The sequence below is a fragment of the Canis aureus genome, chromosome 6 (assembly GCF_053574225.1).
Source record: "Canis aureus isolate CA01 chromosome 6, VMU_Caureus_v.1.0, whole genome shotgun sequence".
NCBI classification, from domain to species: Eukaryota; Metazoa; Chordata; class Mammalia; order Carnivora; family Canidae; genus Canis; species Canis aureus.
The window spans coordinates 14,826,766-14,852,300 of NC_135616.1; the positions used below are offsets into that span (position 1 = coordinate 14,826,766).

Here is a 25,535-nt window from a genome sequence, read left to right on the forward strand (position 1 = left end):
AGCCTCGGAAAACCCAAACATCTGTATGTTGATTGTTGTCTAGCTGAATTAAATATAAATAGAGAATAATGTGCAAATTTATTTCTTTCTGAAGACTATAAATGAAGGAGTATAATGTGAATGTATCTTATTGTCCATGAATGAGAAAAAATTTTAAGGAGGATTTTATTAATAGTCTTGTGTTTTTAATAAAGCAGTAATAATTTTAGAAATAAAAAATTCATTGATGTGTCAAAAAAGTCATAACATTAAAATATTTTACTCCTATTGTATAGCAAGTGGAAATATTCCAGTGTTACAAAAGGACAAGGATAATACCAATGTCAATGCTGATGTGCAAAAGCTGCAGCAGCAGTTACAGGACATTAAAGAGCAGGTAATAATGATTTCTTTATGGTAAATGATGATTCTAAGAAATGGATTTAATATTTTTCTGTAAAACTAACGTTTATGTAGTAAGTGAGGTTCATATTAGGATGTCAGTTATATATTTGAATATTTGCAAAAAGTATTATGATTTGAAGATTTAATCAGGCACTTCTAAAAGAAGAAATGCACAGGTGACCAATAAACATGAAAAGTATTCAACCAGATTAGTAATCAAGAAATGAAAATTGGGGCACCTGGCTGACTCATTCAGTAGAGCAGTTAGGACTCTTGGGGTCGTGAGTCCAGGCCCCACTTTGGGCATAGAACTTACATTAAAAAAGAAGAAGAAATGAAAACTAAAACTACAGTGAGGTGCCTTTTCTCACCTACCGGACAGCATGGAAAACTCAGCGTTAGAAATTGTCAATACAAAGTGTTAGAATACAAAGTGTTAGAATACATAGCAGGCAGGCATAACTCACACACTGCTGATGGGAATATAAATTACTAAAAATACTTTGGAAAAGTTTGTCATTATAATAGTATAAGTAAGTAAGATATTGTTTTGGGATGCAAACTTGTAAAAAAAAATGTACAGATGTGTTCAATCAATAGAGAGGTACATAAAGTGCCGATTACATACATCTGATCAGTTTGTGAACTGTTATCAAGCTGTACGTTTATGATTTGTGCACATTTCTGTATAGACGTGATACTTCAGTAGAAAGGAAAATATATTCTCTCTCTCTCTCTCTCTCTCTCTCTCACACACACACACACACACACACACCACCCCATAAAGAAAAGCAAAGGAAAGAAGAATGCAATATTTAGAATAGTGGGTATCAGTGAGGGGTAGATGGAAAAGATTTGAGGATGTATGGAGAGGCTTCAAAAGAAAGGGTAGCATTGTATCCTTTAAACTTGTTCTTCATACTTATACATGCCAACAGATGTACTCTTTTATCTACTCAATATTTAATAGCAGCAACAGTAAAATAAAGAAGTTAGTTAAAACTTTTTACATATATAGTAAGAAAGTCTGTCCCCCGCCTCCCCGTCCCCACTTTACCATTAGTCCCAGCAATTAAAGCAGATCCAAAGAATTGAGAAGCACAGGGTATTATTTCTTTAGTTTGGGTATCACATCAGTGTTGCCATACAGTTGTTAATCATCTCTCTTGTCCTCGTACTGAATTTATAAGAAAGTGACATAATAATGAGTCAGGATAACTAATGACCCTTGTGATATAAGTAATATGGGTAGATACAGTAATTTAGAATTAGACATGTATATTTACTAGGAATTTAAACACTCATATGAAAAGATGACAACTCTGTGACTGAGCTAGGTTTTCTTTTGAAATCTCGCACCAGTAAAACTTACTGTGTAATGAATAAGTAAAGATAAACATGGATTTTCCAGTTCTTATGTAGGAACATAAAAATAGGAACATATTTAGCTCATTCTAATATAAAATTAGAACATTTCAAAAATCTTGAAGCTCCTTAGAAACTCATTTCTTTTTCACTAAGACACTTATTGGAAGGTAAAACTGATTTTTTTAAAAAAATTTTTAAATTTTTATTTATTTATGATAGTCACACACAGAGAGAGAAAGAGAGGCAGAGACACAGGCAGAGGGAGAAGCAGGCTCCATGCACTGGGAGCCCGATGTGGGATTCGATCCCGGGTCTCCAGGATTGCGCCTTGGGCCAAAGGCAGGCGCTAAACCGCTGCACCACGCAGGGATCCCTGATTTTTGAATATATCTTCTGCAAAAAAAGCATTTCATCCCCTAATTGTGAATTAAAATTGTTCTTAAAGTGAACAGTGACAGCTTCTGAGCCTTACTATGGATCCTGAAAAATTCAGCTCTACCTTTATCCAAGTTTAGCACTCCAAAGAAGTGTCTTCTGTAAATAATCTTCATGACCATATTTCATTACTAAAATATTTAAACAGTCACAAGAAGATTCATTTTCTGAGGATTGATGGGATTTCTTACAGGGAATCCTTCAAGGTTACCAAGACAAAGCAGCTAAATAATCCTTTTTAAAATTTAAATCTCCAATCTTTCTATTTCAATTTCTCTCCAAAATTTCTATTCCAATCTTTCCAGTGTAATTTCATGTAGTAATAAGTATATATTAATCTCAAAGAAACTTAACCTAGGCTGCATAGATGTGTTTACTTTTGGAAATAAGAGCTATTAATTAACTGTATATAACTTGTGAAAATTTAATGCAAAAGAAACTATTTAAATGGCACTAGAAGGCACGTTTGGCTTTTTTCCCCCCCCAGAATATTTATTTATTTACTTATTTTGTATGTATTTTTTATTGGAGTTCAGTATGCCAACATAATAGCATAACACCCAGTGCTTCATTTGGCTTTTTTAAAATAAAAAAATATGTAATTTTCTACAGCTTTGTTTCTCAAACTTTTAGATAAGTGTGAAAATTTACTTTAGAAGGCTGGGGTTTGTGCTCGCTTCAGCAGCACATACACTAGAAGGCTGGGGTTAACAATAAAGATTACAGTTCTTTCCCCCTGCCCACCACAGTGATCTCTGGTTTTGTTGAAGTTGATCATTACATTTTCTTGTAGGCTTTAGGCCTAGTTTATTAATCTAGACCTCCTTTTTTAATTATTTCATTTCTGTGTTATTTGGGGAAAAGTATAATTTAGAACAAAGTATTGTGATATATTAAGGTAAAATATTTTTATAAAGCATAAAATGTTCTTTTGTGAATGAATATATGAGCTTTCCTAGGGTGTTTTTACAAAAGTATACCTAACATTCTAGTAATTATTCTGAGTTCATGAGGTTACATTTATTAATATGTAACCAAGACTTATGGTTTTTAACATAAGGGGGTTCTACATTGAAAATTATCCAGTGAAGCATGTTTTGGAGTGAGAGCCCTGAGGCATAGGACCCCAGTTCACATTGTGGCCTGCTGTGGGGAAGGGTTTATTAGCCCCATGAAGTCTCAGTTTCGTGTTTTTTGTTGTTGTTTTGTTGTTTTTAAGATTTATTTATTCATGAGAGACACAGACTGAGAGAGAGAGGCAGAGACATAGGCAGAGGGAGAAACACACTCCTTGCAGGGAGCCCCATGCAGGACTCAATCCTGGATCCTGGGATCACGACCTGAACTGAAAGCAGGTGCCCAGCCGTGGAGCCACCCAGGCGTCCCAGTTTCCTTGTTTTTAAAGTAGGAGTGACAATAGGGCTGAGATCCTATCATAGTGTATGTCCTGTGGTTTTACGGACATCTCTACATTGCTCCCTCTCTCTCCAGTAGTCCTGATAATACGGTCATAGTTTCATACAAGAATAGCATAGTACCCAGAGTTGGGGAATCTGACTTAGGCTGCAAGTGGCTGTTTTTATCCATTTCCTAGTAGATTTTGGCATTGGCATTTTTTGTTTTATATAGTATTTATTTGTAGTGCCTTTGATATAGTCCTGACAGTACAACCAATATTTCTATTTTATAGGGATGACATTGTAACTATTTAAAATTTTTTAATTAAAAAAATTTGTTTTTATACTTTAGACTGACAAAAGATTGAAACAACAAAAGAAAATGTTACAAAGTTGTTACATGTTACAGTTTCAAAATATGAAATGTTTCAGCATTTATTACTTTGTTATCTCACATTCCAGACCATGTGCCCTGTGTGTTTGGATCGGCTGAAGAATATGATTTTCCTATGTGGCCATGGAACATGCCAGCTCTGCGGAGACCGAATGAGTGAATGTCCTATTTGTCGCAAGGCTATTGAACGAAGGATTCTTTTGTATTAAGAACCTCAGTGTGTTTTCATAGCTGAAGTATTTGGTCACGAGCTCTTAGTAATCTATTAAGCTAGTTGGAGGGTCTATTGAATTGATTTTTAATACCATAGTTTTTTTTCTAGAGTGTAATTAGACTGTAAATGTGCCAGAACAAAAAACCTCTATAAAACAGTGTTTGAAGTTGTGTTTTTTGTTTTTGGTTCTTTTAATTTGAAACATCAAATCCATGTAATTCATAGGCAATTTACTTGTCACTTCTAAGGGAAAAATCCTTTAAGGATCTCCTGTTTTTTGTTTTTTGTTGCATTTTTTCTTCTAGTTTATAAATTTGTTAGGCCTCAACAAATGTAGTTCCTTATGATCAGCTATCCTTCAATAATCATGATTTTACACAGTGGGTTGACATAGGTACTCAAAGCAGTCATACATCAAATGAATGGGGCAAGGCAAACCATTAGGTCACATGTATCAAGTGACAAATTATAATACAGGTTTTACATGGTTAATATTGAAGAGAGGATTATCTTTTTAAGAAAAAAGTTCTGCAAATGATTGATTCTGAATTCTTTGAATGAAAGCATGAAATGAGAGTAGTGACTTTGCATTTAGCCTCATTTCTAGACTTAAAAGGAAAATTGTTTAACTTGAATCAAATTGCCAGTTTCAAGATGATTGACATGAAAAGGAAAAATAAGCAGTCATACTGGGGAACTAAGGTGGGGGGAAGTGGCCAGTAAACGAGTACCTATTAACTGACCATTAAAAGTTGCCTTTCATATATATTAATTTATACACTGTTCTGTTTCCCAGCCTTTAAAAAAAAGTCTGTGAAAAGTATACCTCAGTTTTCCCTGTGGTTCCTTATCCAGGCTTGATCTGACCAGTGAAATAATGTTGCCCTATTTGGGTCTCTGAGGTTCCATGTAACTTCTCTCATGTACTGAATAGTACCCACAGTGATCTGAGAAGGATAATGCATTGTCCCAAGGCAGCAATCTTTTTCTTGTCCTTATCTGTTCATTCTGACAGTGTTACTGGTTCTACCTTCATCATAAGCCCTACTTCTGTTTTCTTTCAGTTGCTAAGGCTTGTAAAGAAAACACTCTCCTTATACCTACATATTGAGGATGTTAGTTAAATTGCCAGTAGTATCCAAGACATAGTAAGTAACCTAATAATAAATACTTACTTTAGATTGACCAGGACATTAACAAAAATATGTCTGATTATCTGTAGTTTGTTGTTTTTTTTAACTCAAACCGATTCTAGAGCATCTGATCTTTTCTCTCTGAATGAGTAGTCTTACTTTATCTAGGATGAATCTACATATAAATAAGTGTTTTGGGGTCATTGCTGCTAGATTATAAAAATATCACCTGTTTACAGTGGTGTCTACTATATACTATGTATAAGCTTATTCGTAAGGATGTAGCTATCTTGTGTTTTTTTCCGTTCTTTGATTCTGGTTCTTTCTTTTTTTTTTTTTTTTTCTTTTTTTGTTTGGTTGGTTTTGTTTTGTTTTGTTTTTTTACAACAACTCAATTTAAGAATATTCCTGGCAATTTAATGACTGCTGCCTTTGCAAGTCCTGATGAAAACAGTGGTGAGCTTTTGCTGACTGATTTTGTAGTCTTGGTACTTCCATATCTGTGTTTAGCTGAATAACTTAGAATTTAGAACAGTAAAATTTTTATAAATTTTAAATTTGAAAACTTATATGGATTCAGTTATCTAATAAAGGGCCACGGAGGCTATTTTTTAAGCCATATTTTAAAGTTACAGAAAGATAGAACATCTGACATGATGTTCACTTAAAGAAACAGACTATTTTCTTTTAGATTTGAAAATAGCAAAAGTCAGGATTTTTTTTTTTTCTTCCATGCCATAGGCGGCCCATCTCTTTTCCACTAGATCAGTTGGAGAGGAGGGAACACCTGGCTGACTCATGCATGGTTCAGCCATCAAGTGAATTTTACGGTCTAGAGCTCTACTTTACTTAAGTCCTTTTTGTCTTAGGAGCTTGCAGTGCTTAAACTTACATCCCTAAAAGGTAATTTCCTTTTCCAGACTAGTTTGTATCTTCGACATTAAAAATACAATAACATAAACTATTACAAAAAATCATAAGGTCACTATGATTACAATGCTGTGTACTTGTGAATTTTCTATATTTGTACCACTTTGAAATTTGTTTAATGAATAGATGTCTCTCTATTTGTGTTTCAAGCATCTGAAAAATTATTTTAAATTTATTTTGTGTTTTTGAGTGAGATTAAGATAAGAACTGAGTTAAGTGACTTTCTTCTAACTATGAAAATGCTACCTCTTATATGTCTCTCAGCAGCACTTTCCCAGTTAGGTATGTTTCCTTCTCATCAGCTCATTATCATGTGCCTCAGAAGAGCTTTTACTTTTCCTAGACTCATTAAAAAAAAAACAAAAAACAAAAAAAAAACATAGCATTCATTTGTTCGAAAAAGTATTTATTGGGCCTCAGAGGCTAGATACACAACATTGAAAAATGATCAGGATCTTAGCACACACAGAATCTCTAGTGCAGCAGTTGTACATTTGAAGAAATCTGTAGTCAAGAAGGGATCCAAAGGTACTGATAACATTTCTTCCCAATGTTTCAGAAGAGTTGTCATTAAGTAGCATTTGGATTCCCTCTTTGCCCCTTCAGTCCTACCACATTTTCTCCTCTACTCTAAGACTATCAGCTTTGTTGCCTGAAACACATACACAACTTAACCAGATGGTGCTATTCTAATCGTTTTTGTTCACATAGTTTAACATTCATACTGCTTATACTATATATGTATTTAATTTTGTTGGGAGCAAAAAGGCTTTTCAAGAGATCATTTTGTATTAGTGTAAGAATAGTATATTAGACAAATGTTTAGCTTAGCTGGCCAAATCATAATTGGACAAGATGTTTGTAATTTTATACATTGCAAATTGACCAGCTGGTTACTGAGACATATAATTAATTAATGACGTTGAAAATACCATTCTTAAATTTGTATCTTTGATGGCTTTAGCCTGTAAGAGCATTTTAGCATATTGAAATGAAATGCATGCTGCTTAAGATTTGTCCAATTCGAATTTCAAAGCTTGCTGGGTCATGTTCTTGTTTGTTATAAATTTTGAATTGAACCCTTTTCGGCTAGGAATTATTTACACTTACAAACTAAGAGACTTAGTGATGGGGTAGGATAGAGAGTAAGGAGTTGCTGTCAGTGTTTGAATTTAGAGAAAAAAGGGATTTGAGAAAATCATGTAGATTTCATCAAAGCAGTAAGCAGAGAGAATATACTTGATTGAATAATAAAACAGGTCTTTCAACCAGTTTTTAATGTCATTTAATTGACAGTTGCTTTGTAAACTATATGGTTTAATATGTCTGGCTTTAAAAAAGTCCAAAGGAAAAGCACCTATCCTGTCAGAGTGTCTAAAATGATATAGTAAAATAGTTTGTGTAAAAATTGAGATTTTGGAATAGAATTTTTTGTATTTTTTTATTGTGGTAGAGATGCAACATGAAATTTACCATCTTCACTATCTTTAAGTATATAGGTCAATAGTGTTAAGTATATTCATGTTGTTCAACAGCTATCTAGAACTTCCTCACCTTGCAGAATTAAAACTCCATACCCATTAACTCTCCTCCCCCCAGTTGAATAGAGTTTTCATTAAATGTAAATCAAGAAACAACTTGAATTATCTTAATTGTGTTTGCAAGATTTAAAGTCATGGTCAACCTTAAGTTCCTAAGATTTGGGGGATGACAGAATTTATTCCCTTCCTCCCAGCTGTTATAAATCATAATTTGAGTTGGTATTAAATGTCTGTTAATTGGAAGGGTTTGTTACTTCGTTTAGAGCCAGAGGAAGGGGGAACACATTTTAAACATTAGAATTAGTTTTAAATTTGTAGTGAATTGGGAAGGTAATAGATTTTCACAGACTGTGTGCCTTGTTGAAAATGTCAGTTGTCTTTAAGTCTCCTTGAAACAGTCTCAAAATATTTTTTTCCTCTCAAAAACACAACCTAATTTTATTTGCTTGAATATTATGATAGGAATGCTTACTGATATTACTTGATAATTATATAATAGCCTTGGAACTTTAACATTTATATATACACACATATATAAAAAACTATAGCAGTATTAATAATCACAGTTGTACTTCTTTAAAACATTAAATTTGAGGAAAAACTATTTAATGCTGTCTCGTGTACATTGCTTTGCTATAGTGAGGGGGAAAACCCTTTAGATTGAGACTCAGTTTACTAATAAATGGTTAGTAGAGGATGAAACTAGAGTGTGAAAATATGAACGAGTTAGTGGAGCTGATGAATTAAAATCATAAGTTGCTACATTGGCATTTTCTACCTCCTTTTCTGTCAGAGTATTACTTTTCCAGCTTTTATTCTTTTTTGTGACTAAGGAAGAGATGAGAACCCAAGGTTCAATTTGGAATTTTTATGTTGTTGAGGATTTAAGCAGTAGGTACAGGAAGGGTGACTTGCCACATCAATTTTGCGTGTAAATCCATAACTACAGGTTATGACTGACATCTACAAAATGTGTAAGAAAGGTAATATTGCTGAATATTTTTGCTTTTCCTGTACAGTCTACATGACTTTGTTTCATAAACGTGACTTCTTTCCTCCAAAATGCAAAATGGTCATGTAATTTTCTATAAAATAAACAGGCCATTTTGTCTGAAATCTATAATTTCAGGAAGCTATTGGAAGTTCTGACTCAGGGCTTTGTAACAGTTTAAGCAATTGTTAATTATATTTTGGAAAATCCATCTACATAATTCTTCAGTGCCTTGAAAGAATTATTAACTTGGCAACACTACTAAAACTTTTTAGAAGACTGTCTTTAGTGTGGGTGCATCATCACACACACGTTTATAAGATGTATTGCTTAGCTTGTGTTAATAGCAATACTGCATGTGTGCTGGGTTTGGGTAATTCTTTAAAGGAAGTTTTCTAGATTTGCACTTGATATTTGTTTTTTTTTTAAACTGATATTTATGGCCATGACACTGTTACCAGAAAAGTAATTCTATAAGTCATTATGCAAAGTCATGTATAGGTAGCATCTGGGAAGAAGAGCTAGGGTTCATACAGTTTGCTATTTTAATATGAAAGGAGAGTCTGTTTGGTAAACACAGATTGTCTTCCCCTCATGAACAAAAGATCTTTTATTAAGTGATTTGGTTTAAAAATATTTTTTTTAAGGAAATCATGGATTGCATGTTCTTCTTAATGCTAGTCTTACTTAGCCTGAATCCACAAAATTGTTCTGTTAATTTCAGTATGCTTGTCATCCTAAATACAGTATATTCAGTGTGATAGAAAGCAGTTTAAATGACACATAGGAATGTTTTGCTTTGTATTTTTTCCAGTGTTTTTTAGCTCCCACTTGATTAAAGTCTTGCTCGTGAATATAGTTTCTGTATGGCAAATGATTCTTGCTTATTTAGCTTTTGTTAAAAAACACTTAGCAAGAGCTAAGCTTTTAAAAATAAGTGCAAACATTTACCATTAATAAAACTTACACTGTAATATTATATAGTGCTTTTCTCTGATCTTTTGAAAGTATTCATATGAATTTTGATTTTTAAGGTATTGAAAACATATCTCAGTATATCAAACCTATTATTGGAAAGGAAATTACCATGTGTTTGAAAAACAAGGACATACATCTTCAACTCAACATAAGACATAGGTGCCCACATCTAGAAGGCTGTCATTACAGTTGTTTACATTTAAGGTACCTCTATCTAAAGGGCCAAAGAACCTTTTCATATTTTAACACAGTCTTTCAGGATATTGTGAAAGTAGTCTCCATAGGATAAATTTGATAGAAAATCAGTCAACCAGTTAGGAAGACTCAATTTTTCTATATAAAGTTTATTCCTCTTCATAATTCAGATGTAGATTTCATTTTCAAAAGATAAACATTTTAAAGCAATGATTTCTTTGGCTTTTTTAGTGTTTTGTGACTAAATCAGTAATTGAATGGTTTGGAGTTATTTTTTTCAAGTTAATAGAAGCAATTATTTCTCATTGAGAGGTTGTCTGGTTCTAGTTCAAAAGATTCAGTATGTGTATCTGGAATGTTTAAGAAGGAAAACCATCTGAAACAAAATATTTTAATTGTTTATTTGAAAAAAGCGTATGTATTCCAACTTTAAAATTGTGAATTTATTTTTTGATAACCTCTAACTGTATTTCTGTTGCTGTATAATTAGATGTTTCATGGCAATATTTTTTATTAAATTGAAACTGTGTAGGTTTTTAAAATAAAGACATTTCAGAAAGTCTGATTTATATTTTTTATCAAAATCTGATTCATATTTTTTATTCATCCTTCACAGAAGTTCAAATTATTTGTTAGTCTTACAGTGTAGCATTTCCCAAATTTACGGACAGTGAAAACTTTTAAATGGTGCATTACAGAGTAGTGATAGTTTATAAGATAGAATGAAAGCATGGATTAAAGTAGGACACCAAAAATTATTTCAGGTAATTGCTGAATAATGATCATTTGACAAATAGTTTTTTTTTTTTCCCCCTTTAAAACAAAACTAGTTGGTAAACTCATTTTGTTAAACACACAGAAATAAACCTTATAAGGGCAATATTATGAAAGGATAGGACAGATCCAGAACAGAGCCCATTGATCACTGAATAGGTGACATAGCAATGAAACTGTTAGGTAACGCTGCCTTTGCACTAATGCTCTAATCAAATGTAATGTGTTCATGCTTTAGGTTCCTCTTTATATCAGGTTCTTGCATTCTCAGATATGGCAGCTTTCTGAAAGGCTGATTTTTCGAGTCAAATAAATATTCTTTACTTTTCATTTAAGAGTATTACCCTCCCTTCCTGTCTCTCTTCTTCCTTTCTACAGAACACCAAGTAACATCTTAAGTGGAACATTGACCTACAGATTGGAAAACGCTTTTACGGGTGATGCTAACTAACCCTGATTTAACAGGGAACTAGGGAAGCAACCAAATCAGAGAACCCTGACCATGGCCAAGCCATACGGAAGAAAGACTGAGGTTCAAAGAGATTATATGCTCTCAGTATGTATGTATAGCACAAGAGTATTGTAGTGGTTTCCTATTGCAGCTATAAAAATTACCAGGAATGTAGTGGCTTAAAACAACAGAAGTTTATGATCTTATGGTTCTGGAGGCCAGAGATCTGACAGAAAGCTAGTCAGAAAACCCCAAAATTCTTGGAGTTCGAACAACACATTTCCAAATAACATGGGTCAAAGAAGTCTCAAGAGAAATTATAAAAATGTTTTGAACTAAATAATGAAAATGTTTTGAAAATACAACTTGTCAAAATTTGTGGGATGCAATGAAAGCAGCTCAGAAGGCAATTTATAACATTGAATAGAAACATTAGGAAAAGAATTATAAATGGTTAATCTAAGCTTCCACCTTAGGAAACTAGAAAAAGAAGAGTAAACTAAATCCAAAGTAACCAGAAGAAAAGAAATAATAAAAAACAGCAAAAATCAGTGAAATTGAAGACAGGAGTTCAACAGAAAAATCAAAGAAACCAAAAGCTGATTCTTTGAAAAGATCAATAAAATTGATAAACCTCTAGGCAGGTTATCTAACAAAAAAAGAAGACTCAAATTACTAGACTCATGGATATTAACAGGACAGTAAACAACTCTAGCCCACAAACTTGATAACTTAGATGAAATTGACCAATTCCTTAAAAGACAAAATATACCAAAACACACAAGGTGAAATAATCTGAATATACCTGTATCTATTAAAGAAATTGATCAGAAAGGGAGACAAAACATAGACTCCTAACTCTGGGAAAGGAACCTAGGGGTGGTGGAAGGGGAAGGAGGGTGGGGGGTGGGGGTGAATGGGTGACGGGCACTGAGGGGGGCACTTGACGGGATGAGCACTGGGTGTTATTCTGTATATTGGCAAATTGAACACCAACAAAAAATAAGTTTATTATTAAAAAATAATAAAAAAGAAATTTAATCAGGGCAGCCCGGGTGACTCAGCGGTTTAGCGCCACCTTCAGCCCCAAGGGCCTGATCCTGGAGACCCGGGATGGAGTCCCACATCAGGCTCCCTGCATGGAGCCTGCTTCTCCCTCTGCCCATGTCTCTGCCCCCCACCCCCCATGTCTCTCACGAATAAATAAAATCTTAAAAAAAAAAATTGAATAATTAATTAATTGCCTTTCAAAACCAAAAGCAGCAGGCCCAGATGGATTCACTGGTGAATTTTAGCACAAACGTTGAGGAGAGAAATTATACGAACTCTACAGTCTCTTCCAGGAAGTAGAAGGCAACATTTCCTTAATTAACTATCAAATCAGACAAAGACATTACAAGAAGGGAAAACTCTAGGCCAATATCTCTCATGAACATATATTTAAAAATTTGCAATAAAATGTTAGCAAATTGAATCCAGTAATATATAAATAAAAAGAATTATACACCAGTATACCAAGTGGGATTTATTCCAGATATACTGATTTGGTTCAGCATTCAAAAATTAATGTAATCCGTCACTTCAACATACTAAAGAAAAAAATTATGACCAAATCAATAGAATGAGAAAAACCATTGGACAAAATCCCCATTTGTGATACAAAGGAAAACTTATTATTAATGATGAAAATTCTCAAAATAGAAGAAAATTTGATGAAGAACTTCTATAAAAATCCTACGGCCGACATCAAATGTAATGGTGAGAAATTAGATGCTTTCCCCTTAAAGTTGGGAATGAGGGGGCACCTATGTGGCTCAGTGGTAAAGCTTCTGTCTTCGGCTCTGGTCGTAATCCTGCTTCTCTCTCTGCCTAATGTCTCTCACGAAAAAAAAAAAAAAGTTGGGAATGAAGCAAGGATTTCCACTCTTTACCACTCCTGGTCAGTGTTGTACTAAAGTCCTGGCGAAGGCAAGAATAAGGAAATAAAAGGTATGCAGATTGGAAAGGAAAAATTGAAACTATATTTGCAGATGACATGATTGTTTATGTAGAAATTTCCAAAGAATTGACAAAACTTGTGGAACTAATGAGTGTTGATACCCATAAAATAATTTGCTAGAATTTTGATTGAGACTTAAGATCAGTTGGGATGAAGTGAAATCTTAACAATATTGAGTCTTTATGAACGAATATTTCTCTATTTAGATTTTTTCTCTCCTGAGAGTTTTATACTTTTCTTCATATAGTTCTTGTACATATTTTCTTATATTTATACCCAAAGATTTTAGAGGTTTTGGTGCTAATGTAAATGATACTGTGTTTAATTTTTCATTGTTCATACATACAGAAGCAGTTAACTTTTGTATATTAACTTTATATCTTGTGACCTTGCTATAAACTGATCCTGAAGCTTATATGGAAAGACAAAAGACCCAGAAGAGCCAACACTATACTGAGGAAGAACAAAGTCCTAGGACAAACACTCGACTTCAAGAGTAATCAAGGCACTGTGATATTGGCAAAAAGCATTGTTTCTTGGCCTTTTCAATGGAAAGGGCTAGGATTTTAAGATTTGTTCAGAGACAGAGTGAGTAGCGGGAGGTGCAGAGGGAGATGGAGAGAGAAAATGTCAAGCAGACGTCCCGCTGATTGTGGAGCCTGCTGTGGCGGTCTCTCACCACCCTGAGATCATGAGGTGAAATCAAGAGTCAGGCACTCAACTGACTGAGCTATCCAGGCGCCCCAGGAACATTTTTGAGAAAATATACGTGATGAGTTCAAGCTGAAGTTTCGAATTCAAATTCAAGACTACTGGCTATTTAAGCTCACTGATCTTATATCTATATCTCTAGTCAATCATGAGAAAATGTGTTTTCTTTGTTACACAAAGACAATGGTAACAACAATAGTTTCTGAAAACATTAAAAAAATTTTTTTGTAGTTATATTAGAGTATATCTCACTGGGGATATTTAGTCAAATTACTGTGTTTTAAGTCTCCTAAAATAACTCTTTATGTGTAGTTATGCTCCCAAGTGGGTATACAGGTTTACTTTTGCTTTTGGATATTAGAATTGCTTCTAATGAATGAATATTCATTTATTGAATTTCATTTTAAATGATGTAAAATGTGTACCTTGTTCCAAAGTGAGTTATATGAAAATATATTCAAAGAAGTCAGCCTTCCATCCCTGTCCCATCAGCCCTCCATTCCCCATATAAATAATATGGCTTATTCTCCATTATTTTTATCTTAATATTAGGAAATACACACATGAATATATTGATACCCCATTTCTTTTTTAAAACACAAATATGCCGGGGTGCCTAGATGGCTCAATTGGTTAAGTGGCTGCCTTCAGCTTGGGTCATGATCCCAGGGTCCTTGGATTGAGCCCCTTGGTGGGCTCCCTGCTCAGTGGGGTGTCTGTTTCTCCCTCTCCTTCTGCCCCTCCTCTGCTTGTGTGTGTGCTCTCTCTCTCATAAGTAAAATCTTTTAAAAAATAAAACACAAATGTGCTGACTATGCATGAAGGCTCCACCTAATCTCTCACATTTTAATAATATTTTATAGAACTTTTTCCCCCTATTGCTCTGTAGAGAGACACAAAGGGAAAGTAGGGGAGGTTATTATTTCAGAACTTAGGCACTTTGGTGGGATGGTGGTCTATAAAGTCATGATTCTGGGCTACCCTGCTTGATGAGTTGGAAGGTCAAGGTTGCCTGAAAAGTTATGAGAATCATTCCAGGGGTCTGGCCAAATTATTCGAAGCCAGGCTGGTTGGTTCCCTCTAGCCCAGTCTCTCCAGTTTAATTGTTCCTGTTATCCGTTAGCCCCCATCTCCTGTCCTCTAGGGAAAAAAGGGACAGAAGAGTGAAGAGGTATTGCCCAGCCCTCGGTACCTTCTGTAGGGCAAAAGCAAGTCAGCTTATGCGCTTATTTAAAGCCCCTTCTCTCTATCTTGTTACCCCCAGGCTTGGGAGAACCCATCCCCCGAAAAATGCTAAGGGCTTCTTCTTCTTCTTCTTTTTTAAGAGCTTATTCTAAAACATTAGGAACCTCAAACTGCAGGTTGAGAAAATAAGGATTGTTTCCTTCCAGTTATAACAAAGAGCACTTACTCCTGAGTGGGATCTTCCGCATTTCTATGGGAAGAGAAATGAAGACACACACCAGAGCCCAGGACTGTCCTGCTGGCTCCCCTGGGGAGGAGGGTGGTGGGGTTCTCTGTGCCCCTCCAACCCCATCCCTCCTGGAGAATTTTGCTTGCACAGGGGAAACAAAGCATCCTGGATAAAAAGTGTTTTTTATCTGTGTATTGTCAGAGACTGTGTCAAACCTGGCTTCAACTAAGAGAATTGTTCTTGGAAGAGAAGATGCCATTTTTTCTTTTTAAAAATATGTTTTTTTAAAGATGCTATTTATTTATTTGCCAGAGAGTACACAGGTAGGCAGAGCAGAAGGCAGAGTGAGGAGAAGCATTCTCCCCAGTGAGCGGAGAGCTCCATGCAAGGCCAATCCCAAGACCCTGGGACCATGACCTGAGCTGAAGGCAGAAGCTTAACCCACTGAACTACCAGGCACCCCTTAAAAACATGTTCTATGCAGGAGTGTGAAGGAACTGTCTACAAGCATCAAGGTAATGAGTAAATATGACATCATTCTGTTTAATGATAGCAACAAACATTCATTTATCGCCTACTGTGTGCATGCACAGGCACTTGATACACATCTGATTCAATCACTAGCACTATGAGTTTCATTTTACCTATGAGGATGGGGAGCTCAGAAAGATTAAAAACATTGCTCACACTCTTTAATTTAGGTAGTAGCTGTGTTAGGATCCAAAATTGGTTTTCTTTTTATCTTTCCTTCCTCCCTCCTTTCCTTCCTTTCTTCCTACCTTCCTTTTTTTAAACAACCAAAGGGCCATATTTCTGACAGCAATACCTCCTGCATTTGATGAAAGCTCTGAAGTGTGTCAGAAAAAAAAAAAAAAACTGATGTGAGAAGGAACTGGAAATGAGAATTTCAAGTTGAATGGGAAGAACCTGGGCAGTTAGTAACTTACTTCACCTTTCTACTCCTTGAATTTTCCCCTGAAGAATTGTAGGAAAACAAGTTCCCCAAACCGGGGTCTCCATCAGATGCACCAACCTCTCTCTCCCACAAGAGGTCAGTAAAATCCTCTTAGTGAATTAAAGACCCATTCCTTCCTGGTTAAACCACTCCTGGGGTTAGCAGCCGGACAGTAAGGATCATTCCATTACTGAAGGGACTCTGACCTTCATATAGTCTCTTCTCTATCATGCTTCTTTTTCCATATTGAGTTTGCTTGACACCTGAACTCTATCCTCATGCTACCAGGTGTGAAACAAATGCAGTGAGCACAAAAGCTCAATTCTCTACTATTAGTTTAGTGATGTTTTGGTTAAAAATTGCTAAAATAAAAAAAATTTTTAATTGCTAAAATATATACTAATTATAAAATATGATTACGAAGTATTTTTAAAAATTCTATATCTTGTAATTCTAGTATCTGAATAAGTATTTAGAACAAGAGATGACATGTCTAAAGCAATAATATGTTTAACACTTCATAAGTGCCTTCGAAAGCACTGTGGTTTATGCTTTATGTGGCATTTGAACCCTGGCAGTCTGGCCTGTGTCTCTGCCTGTAGTCATTGTAACATCCTGCCTCTCTGCCAGAGAAACAGGAATCTGTGTCTTCCATGGTTCTGCAAGAGAAATTTTCAGGTGTATAAGCTAATACAGACATTGAAGAAGTGGCTCAAGATCTTGTAGAGACTGGGAGCTCCTATAATTTAGGACACCCTCTTTAGAAAAACAATGAGAGTTATAAATAAAAATGTAGACATGAAAGTAAGGTTTTAGTTAGAATGAGAGAATAAATCACAACAAATCGTAATTAGAAAAAAGACCACAAACATCTCCAAATTTAGGGTGAAAAGCATATTTCCTAACAGAACTGCCTGATACATCTAATGCTCTCCCCTCACATCTTGACAGAAGAGAATGTCCATTTTGACTATTGTTAATGAGAACCCAATCTTTGGCTTTCCATTTCTGTGTGACGACTGGAGGAATTTGTCACAAGCTAGTTGCTGGCTGCATTCGTTTCAGGCCATTTTCTGGTGTACACCCAGTGTCCTGCAAGTGCCGGGCACCACGAGACACAAGCCTATTGCGATACCGCCTTGGCCCTGCTCCTTTACACCACAACACCAGGAGCAAGAGAGATGGGAATGTTCCTGGAAGCCATGTCTATGCTAGGATAGCTTTGTGATAACTTAAGTATACGCAGAGATAACTGCAAGCCCCATCAACGTATCCAACTAAATGCCAAGTAAATGTGTCTTTAATATATCCTCATCTATGTCATCTCAAAAATGGAGTGGCTACCCCATGGCCACCTGACACAGAGAAGTGAAAAAAGCAGAAATGGCAACAGAAAGCAATCTTACCTGATTGCAGCAAAAATACATATTTGCCTATTTTACAAACACCCTGACCGAATGAACACACTGTTGGACTCTTCCCAGGCGTTGGACGGGGCCGGTGTAGTGAGAGCCCTGCAGCGTAAGCTTCTTTGGTTTTAAGGTATATCCCTCTGTACATATCCTTAGCGAACTCAGCCACGCCCCAGCCAGACTGGTCGCAGCACACAGCAGAGAAACGATCGAAGCCCACCGCCGGCAAGAACACCTTCATTCCGTGACAGGATCCCTCCGGTGCTAGTCAGGCAAGTCACAGGGTTCCTCTACACCTCCTAATATTGCCACCTCTGCTTTGGACAAAGTGCATTTTCGAGTGGCTGGGAGCATGGGTCTTTGTATCAGTAAGAAGGACCGGGGGCATCCATAGCACAACAGAAGTGAGTGTGCAACTGGGACTTAAGATTATACAGCCTTCGTGTGTCAATTATCCACTTTTCCCAAGACTCAATAGTGATAAAAGCTTTGTTCATACTTTTCCCTTGGCTTACAACCTTCTCTATCCAGCACACATCCCACATTCCGACCCTGAGCCACGAAGCCTTCCCAGCAGCCCCAAGGCCCACGGCTCTCTCCTCTCTGAACTCCTACACATTTTCACAAACAATTCCCGCAACAAATATTTGTTAAGTACCCATTCTGGGCTGGCCTTCAGTTAAATCTTAGTGGATTGCTTACAAAGCATTTTATGTGAGTCCATCTCTGTTTAGTGAGATTATAAACAAATTGGTGACAGGGACCAGGGTTTCTTGCTGGCCTATCACAGCTCTGGGCACGTCAGCACTGAATAAATACTAATTTGATTGATGCAGTTCTGTCTCCTTTCTGAGGACCAAATCTCTTGGCAGCTTCCCCTGAGCTGGCCCGGAGACTCCCTAAGTGGGTGGAGAAGGTAGAGTTATCTTCTGAAGAATTCAAATGGAGCCCCACCCCCACCCCCCATGACTTTGCTAATGGGCTCTTAGATACTCTGCAGCTCAATATTTGAAGCAACTTTTCTTCTCCAGTAAACTAGTTAGAAAATTTGACTTTTGACAAGATGGTAGTCCAAATCTAGCTACTGACCCCCCACTCCCATCCCCAATGTCTTACTTTGTGAGGTAGCCAGGTGTGAGGGCACTGGGACTCGGACCCAACTCAGAACCCCATGATGCAGGTGGTCATGCTACATGTTGGCACTTCTGCCCTTCACTTCTCCTGTTTCTGTCTGGGAGGCAATAGAGAAAAGTAGGAAAAGCAGATTCAAGTCTCCCCCTGACCTGGGTTCAGTGCTGGCACTGCCCTCACAGGCTGTGGGAGCCCTTAGTCAAGATCCCCCACCCCTACCCCTGGCCTCTCTCTCCTCCTCTGGACATGGAGTGTTCACAGAATGCATGACATCAAAAAGCTGTGGAATTTATATATGCAAGGATTCTGGGTGATTGCTGGAATTCAGTTTTCTCTGTGCAGGTTCTCTTCTCTGTCTCCCAAATCCTGTCCCGTAAATTGGTGCAGCCACTATGGAGAACAGTATGGAGATTCCTCTAAAAATTAAAAATAGACCTACAGGGACCACACAGTTAAGTGTCTACTTTTGACTCAGGTCGTGATCTCGGGGTTCTAGGATGGAGCCCTGCATCTGGCTCCCTGCTCAGTGGAGAGCCTGCGTCTCCCTCTCCCTCTGCCCCTCCTACCCCATTTGTGTGTGCACTCTTTCTCTCTCTCTCTCTCAAATACACAAATAAGATCTTTAAAAAAAAAATAGACCTACTATAGGATCTAGCAATCTTCTGATAAATATATCAAACATACCTTTGGAATATTGATCAGAAGAAAATGAAAACACCAATTTGAAAGGATGCTCACTCCCATGTTCATTGCAGCATTACTTACAAGAGCCAAGATATAAAAGCAACCCAAGTGTCCATTGACAGATGAATGGATAAAGAAGATGTGGTACATATATACAAGGAATATTACTTAGCTGTAAAAAGAGAATGAGACCTTGCCATTTGGAAAACATGGATGAAACTAGGGGGTATTATGCTAAGTGAAGTAGGACAGAGAAAGACATATACCATATGATTTCACTTACATGTGGAATCCAAAAAGCTGAAACAAATGAAAAAATAAAACAAAACAAAAACAGACTAAAAAATACAGAGAACAAACTGGTGGTTGCCAGAGGAGAGAGGAGTAAAAGGGATAGACAGGCGAAGGGGATTAAGAGGTACAAACTTTTAGTTCTAAAATAAATAAATTGTGGGCATGAAAAGTACAGCATAGGGAATATTATTCAATAACACTGTAATAACTTTGTATGGTGACACATGGTAACTAGACTTGGGGTGATATTTTAGTATATATAAATATTGAATCACTGTGTTGTACACCTGAAAGTAATATATTGTACAGCAACTACAATTAAAAAAAATTCTGTCCCTGTAGATGTCCTTGTCCAGATAAATCCCTGCACTGTCTAAATTTACCCCTATCCCAAGCTATGGAGCTTCTAAACTTTCTTCTCTCTTAGCCTAATGATGGAACTTGTGTGGGGATTCAGTAGCAGGTTTGGTATTTCTAGGAAGGAGCTCTGTTTATTCCTATTCCTTTTCCATGATTGAAGAGTAGTCCTGTCCAGAGAGCTGGAAGTGCCAAGACTTCCAGAAAGTTATCTTCTCTCCTGGCACTGGGTGGGCATCTAACACCAACAAGTAACTTTCAGAAATAGAGTAGCATTATCTGATTTTTATGAAACTTAAAATCTTTTACTCTACTAACCCCAATTTAAGATCTGAGCTTATGAGGCTTTGCCATTTGCTGGGTCCTTATCTATGTCTTAAATGAATAAGGATCCCTTTATCTGGGTAATCTCTCTGTGTCTCATCTTCCGCATCTGTAAAATGGGAATATTCATGGTATCTGCCTGACAGGGAAGTTATGAGTTAATGTCTTTGCCATCTCGATAAAAGGCAACTCTACCTTCCTATTGCCAGATCCAAAAACTCAGTGTTCATCGTCTTTTGATTGATTTTTTTTTCCTTTTCTCTTTCCTTAACTCCAACCTGTCAGCAAATCCTGTTGGCTGTACCTTGAAAATTGAATCTGACTGCTTCTTCCTGCTTCTCCTGCTACCTGGACAAAGCCACGCCCTCTTGTCGGATTATGACAATAGTCTTACCTGTCTGGCCTCTGCTGCTTGCTGTCCCCTTTCAGCCTATTCTTCACATTACTGCTAAAGTGAGCTTTCTAATGTGTAAATCAGACTAAATGTCTGACTAAAAAATAAATAATAATAGGTATCTCCCACACTGTTGTGGGATTAAACATGATACTCATATTTGCTAAACCCATAATAGGGTGATTGGCTATAGGAAATGATAAATGTTACTTAGCCTTCAGGTTGCATTAGTGACTGTGATTAGGACCCTCCAAAAGCTTTGCATCGCACTCCAACAAAACAACAACAACAATAACAACAACAATTCTTCCATGCTCCAGGCCTAATGCATCCTCCTTCTCATCACTAATTCCATTCCTGTCCCCTGGCTGCGGCACATGGGCTCCTTTCTCTTTTTTGAACGTTCCGAACACCTTTCTACCCCAGGGCCTTTAGCATTTGCTGTTCCCTCCCTCTAGAATGCCCTTCTCATTAATATTCACAAGGCTCACCCCCTCTCCCCCACTTCTTTTAGGTGTCTGTTCAATTGTCTCCTGACTAGAGAGGCCTTTCCAGATGACCCTATATTGTATAACAGATCCCCATCCTTACCTACCCTCGTCCCCTACCCTATCATATTTTCTTGTTTATTACTTTTCTCCCCCAACTAGAACATGAATTCTGAGGGTAGGGCCTTTGACTCTCCCAGTCACCATTGGATTCTTAGCGTTCAGAAAAGTGTCTGGCACATCATAGCAAGCACTCATTAAATATGCGTTGAAAGATTCGGTTAAGTGAAATTGCTTCATAAATTAAAGAGAATATACAAAAAAGGAGTTGTCAGTCACTAATGCAACCCAAAGGCTAAGCAATATTTATCATTTCCTATAGCCAATCACCCTATTACGGGTTTAGCAAATATGAATATCGCGTTTAATCCCACAACAGTGTGGGAGATACCTATTATAATTTATTTTTTAGTCAAAGGAATTATTTTCTTAGGAACTTAAGTAGTGACGAAGAAGGGAAAATAGTTACCAGTTGGTCAAAATGCTGCAGACCCACACCCAGAAAGGCTCATGCCAGCCTTGCTTCTGTTTCCTCAAAGCGACTCCTGGGAGCGACGCTGGGCTCGGTGTGGGGACAAGATACTGAGTAAAGCGAATCATTTTCTCCAAACCATGCTGACCTCTCATTTCACTCGCCCTTCTCCCCTCCTAATCTTCTAATAACTTTATTGCTGGGAAAAAGGCCAAGTAGGGAAAACCCTGCTGGCAGCCTGAGAATTCTTGTACTGAAGAGGCCTTTGAGGTCATCTGCCTTCCCCCTTCTTTTGACGCGGGAGGAAATTCAGCCCCCTGCAAGGCGATTTCCCGACAGCTCAGTGTTACTTTTTACTTTTCTTAACCAAACTTCTTGTCCAAAATCAGAAGATGAACCGTATACTCCATCGATGTATCTTGAGCCTTGCAAGGTACCTGATGATTTTTAAGGGGCAAGGAGCCACATTTGCTCTATATTTACTGACTTCTTTTGGCAAAACTGACTCCAGTTAGATCCTTTTAAAAATATGTGGGACCCCATTCTCTTGAGTGATTCATGGGCATCTGTTCCGATGACAGCAACACAATAACATATTTGGCTATATGAAGCACTAGGGTTTCACCATATGGTATGGAGATACCTCTTCCCAAAACCTGCTGCCAGAACCTATCGTCACAAATCAGAAATCCCAATCTCAAGTGGACAATCAATATTCCTGGAAAGATTTGTAAGGGGCAGGCAAGACAGCTTTGCTCAGAAGAGAAGGTAAAAAACTTCTTCCTCAGGACGCCTGGGTGGCTCAGTCGGTTAAGTGGCTGACTCTTGATTTCGGCTCAGGTCGTGATCTCAGGGTCGTGGGGTTGAGCTCCACATCAGGCTCTGTGCTGGGCATGGAGCCTGCTTAAGATTCTCTCTCTCCCTCTCCTTTTGTCCCTCTTCCTCCGCACTCTCTCTCTCAAAAAAAAAAAAAAAAAGAAAAGAAAAGAAATTGTTCTTCTTCATATGTGAATTATACAAGAAAATGAGAAGTGCAAAAAGACCAAAAACAGTGTTCTAATATTAATTTCTTTTTTCATCTTGATTTTTATTAGCCCAAGAAATATTGTTTTATTTCAAAATATGTGCTTGCCATAGTCTTCACTGAATAAATTAAAAACAATTGTAAATGTATTTTAGCTGGGCACCTGGGTGGCTTAGTGGTTGAGTGTCTGCCTTCGGCTTAGGTGGTGATCCCGGGGTCATGGGATTGAGTCCCACATCAGGATCCCTGCAGGGAGCCTGCTTCTCCCTCTGCCTATGTCTCTGCCTCTCTCTGTGTGTCTCTCATGAACAAATAAATAAAAATATTTATAAAAAAATAAAATGTATCTTTTGTTTTTTCTAGAATTCCTTCTAACTGTAGAAACAGGAAAATATCCTAATTTCCAATAAAAATGCCAGTATCAGCATAACATAGTAGTACCAAGCAGTGCCACTCTATTATGCATTTCCTGGGCCTCTTGTTAAAATATTATTTTAAAAAGACATTCGGAGTGCCTCTGGTGCCAAGTAGGTGCTGCCTGGATATTCTGTGATGATGATGAACAGCCTTCTAAGTACATGTACTGAGTTTAAGAAACATAACACCACAGCACGTAAAATCACATGCCAGATCTCACAGAGCTGCCAAATCACATCCGCCCCTATCTCTCTGGATGATCCTTCCCCAAAATATAGGCCTGGCATCTTGCCCTGAACATCAGCCAACTGGACATTAGCAGACCAGGGCAGAGAGGGAAATCCAGATACGTTCCCTTATAAATCTCAGCCAAAGCCAAATCTTGATTATCTGTGGTGTTTGCGGGCAGCAGAGGAAGGCGCTGTGGGGTGTGAGTAAGTAAAATTTGCAGATAAACCTAAATCTTATTTTAGATCATCAGAGAAAAAATAATTTCCGAATTCTCTGCTTTTGAATGCAACAATGAAAGAGATAACAAGTAAAGACAATTTATAGTTGGAGTCTTTTGAATCTAACCAGTTTGCTTTCTGGGTGAGATGCTGATAAGAGGTAAAATAGCCAAGATGTGGGTCCCCAAGTAGGCTTGCAAAAGCAGGGAGGCCTCAGGAGTTCCCAGTCTTGAAAATGAGTCCCCAGATAATTGAGAGTTAACTCTAGTACTGATTTCTTTTGTAATTACCCTGGAGTTAGCTTCTACTGTGTAAAGGGCACTAGCCAGCTGCAGAGATTAAATTTTTATCCAGAGGTTCACATTAATATTTAAGTGCCTCAGGTCAAATACCTTAATCCTTGAGTAATAAACTGTATATTTAAAAGTCTGGTACTATATATACACATGCATGTAAATGCCCTGAACGTGGCCCAGCAGGACACACAGCAAATAGCTAATAGAAGTTACATTATGGAAGAGATATAGGGCTGGTGGGACTAGAGGTGGAAACAGGGGTAGTAGAGAGCAAAAGGGGTGCTTTAAAAAGCTTTATGTTTAAATTTTAAAATGAGACTATATTCAGATAAGAAACATAAAATATTCTGAAAGTGAGGTCTCTTGAGTAGAGGGCAGGGGTGTCATCTGAAGCCCCATGTCCCTGGCATGTCCATATACTTCTGCCGACCTAACCTGACAGCACTCCTTACAAGTTTCTTTTAGTAATTGCCTTTGCCTAGTTGAAGTAATTTTATTTGCTGAGAAATAAATCATTTGCAGTTATCATTTGTCATGTGACATTTATGTAGTTCTTACATTGTGATCATGTTTAAAATTCCTTCCTGTTTCTGTACTCTTGAAAGAAAGGTATAAGCTCCCCCCTTTTTTTTGTAGGTAAAGAATTGTGACAAAAAAACAAAGTATCTTTCCAAGGCCTTATGGCAGCAGACAGCAATGAGTAGAAACTGTTTGAGGTATTCTTTTTCCAAGTCTTTGCTGATCTAACTAATGGATGCTTGTTGCAGTGCTGACTGGATCTGGCTAAGTCCTCAAATTCCTTCCTGTTCTGTAATCTAAAGTAAGATCTCCTCACTGGTCAGAACTGGGGACAGATGAGTGGAGAAGTGGGTTCTTTCTTTCTTCAAGGGCCCTCTCAGGAAGATTCCGCATGATGCCATCTGGGTTCCTTATGGGACACTGACCCAAGCTAACAATGGGCAAAATCACGAGAATGGCCTTTGGGACTGGGGTGAGCGTTCAAGTTTCTCTCTCATGGATGACAGAGAGTGACAATATACAGGAGTGACTTCCACCCTGGGGGACATTAGAGAGAAACTTGTTGAAGTTTTGGAGGGGCAAATTGATATGTCTTTATTTCCTGACGACGGGGACCTTGTTTCTGCTCTCTCCTACCAAGCCCCAAGACAGAATTTATATTCCAAGAGAGGCCAACAGCTCTTATAAATTGGAAGAAATTGAATTGATAATGTTTTCTCCCCAACTAAGTGGTCTGTATTTTCTTTTGGTTATGAATCAGGATTTAGAATAACATAATAGCAATTTATGCACAGGAGGTTATGCCAGTCAAATGAAGAAGATACATTTTCCTCTTCTTCTCCTTTTCTTTTTTTTTTTTTTTTTTTTGTTATTGTTGTTGCCCCATTGGAGAGGGGAGAGAGTCTCGGAGGAGAAAGGCTTTGACAGGTACAGTATAACTTATCAGGCTT

General features: G+C 37.2%; 1 protein-coding gene and 2 long non-coding RNA genes across 3 annotated transcripts in view; 2 read left to right on the plus strand and 1 right to left on the minus strand.

Annotated features, from left to right (window-relative positions):
• Positions 1-10,519, plus strand: part of MIB1 (MIB E3 ubiquitin protein ligase 1) — a 137,018-nt gene extending 126,499 nt beyond the window's left edge. Inside the window, exons 20-21 of the mRNA XM_077900234.1 lie at positions 276-376; positions 4,047-10,519. Coding sequence (XP_077756360.1) covers positions 276-376; positions 4,047-4,187 — 242 coding nt within the window. The 3' untranslated portion in view covers positions 4,188-10,519. The remainder of the gene's footprint in view (positions 1-275; positions 377-4,046) is intronic.
• A 6,151-nt stretch (positions 10,520-16,670) lies between these two features.
• LOC144315549 (uncharacterized) lies at positions 16,671-22,905 on the plus strand. The gene is made up of 2 exons (XR_013381259.1): positions 16,671-19,258; positions 20,752-22,905. It is a non-coding gene; the product is annotated as an uncharacterized LOC144315549 (long non-coding RNA).
• LOC144315546 (uncharacterized) lies at positions 18,323-19,017 on the minus strand. The gene is made up of 2 exons (XR_013381252.1): positions 18,793-19,017; positions 18,323-18,575 (listed from the first exon to the last, which is right to left on the minus strand). It is a non-coding gene; the product is annotated as an uncharacterized LOC144315546 (long non-coding RNA).
• Positions 22,906-25,535: the final 2,630 nt, after the last annotated feature.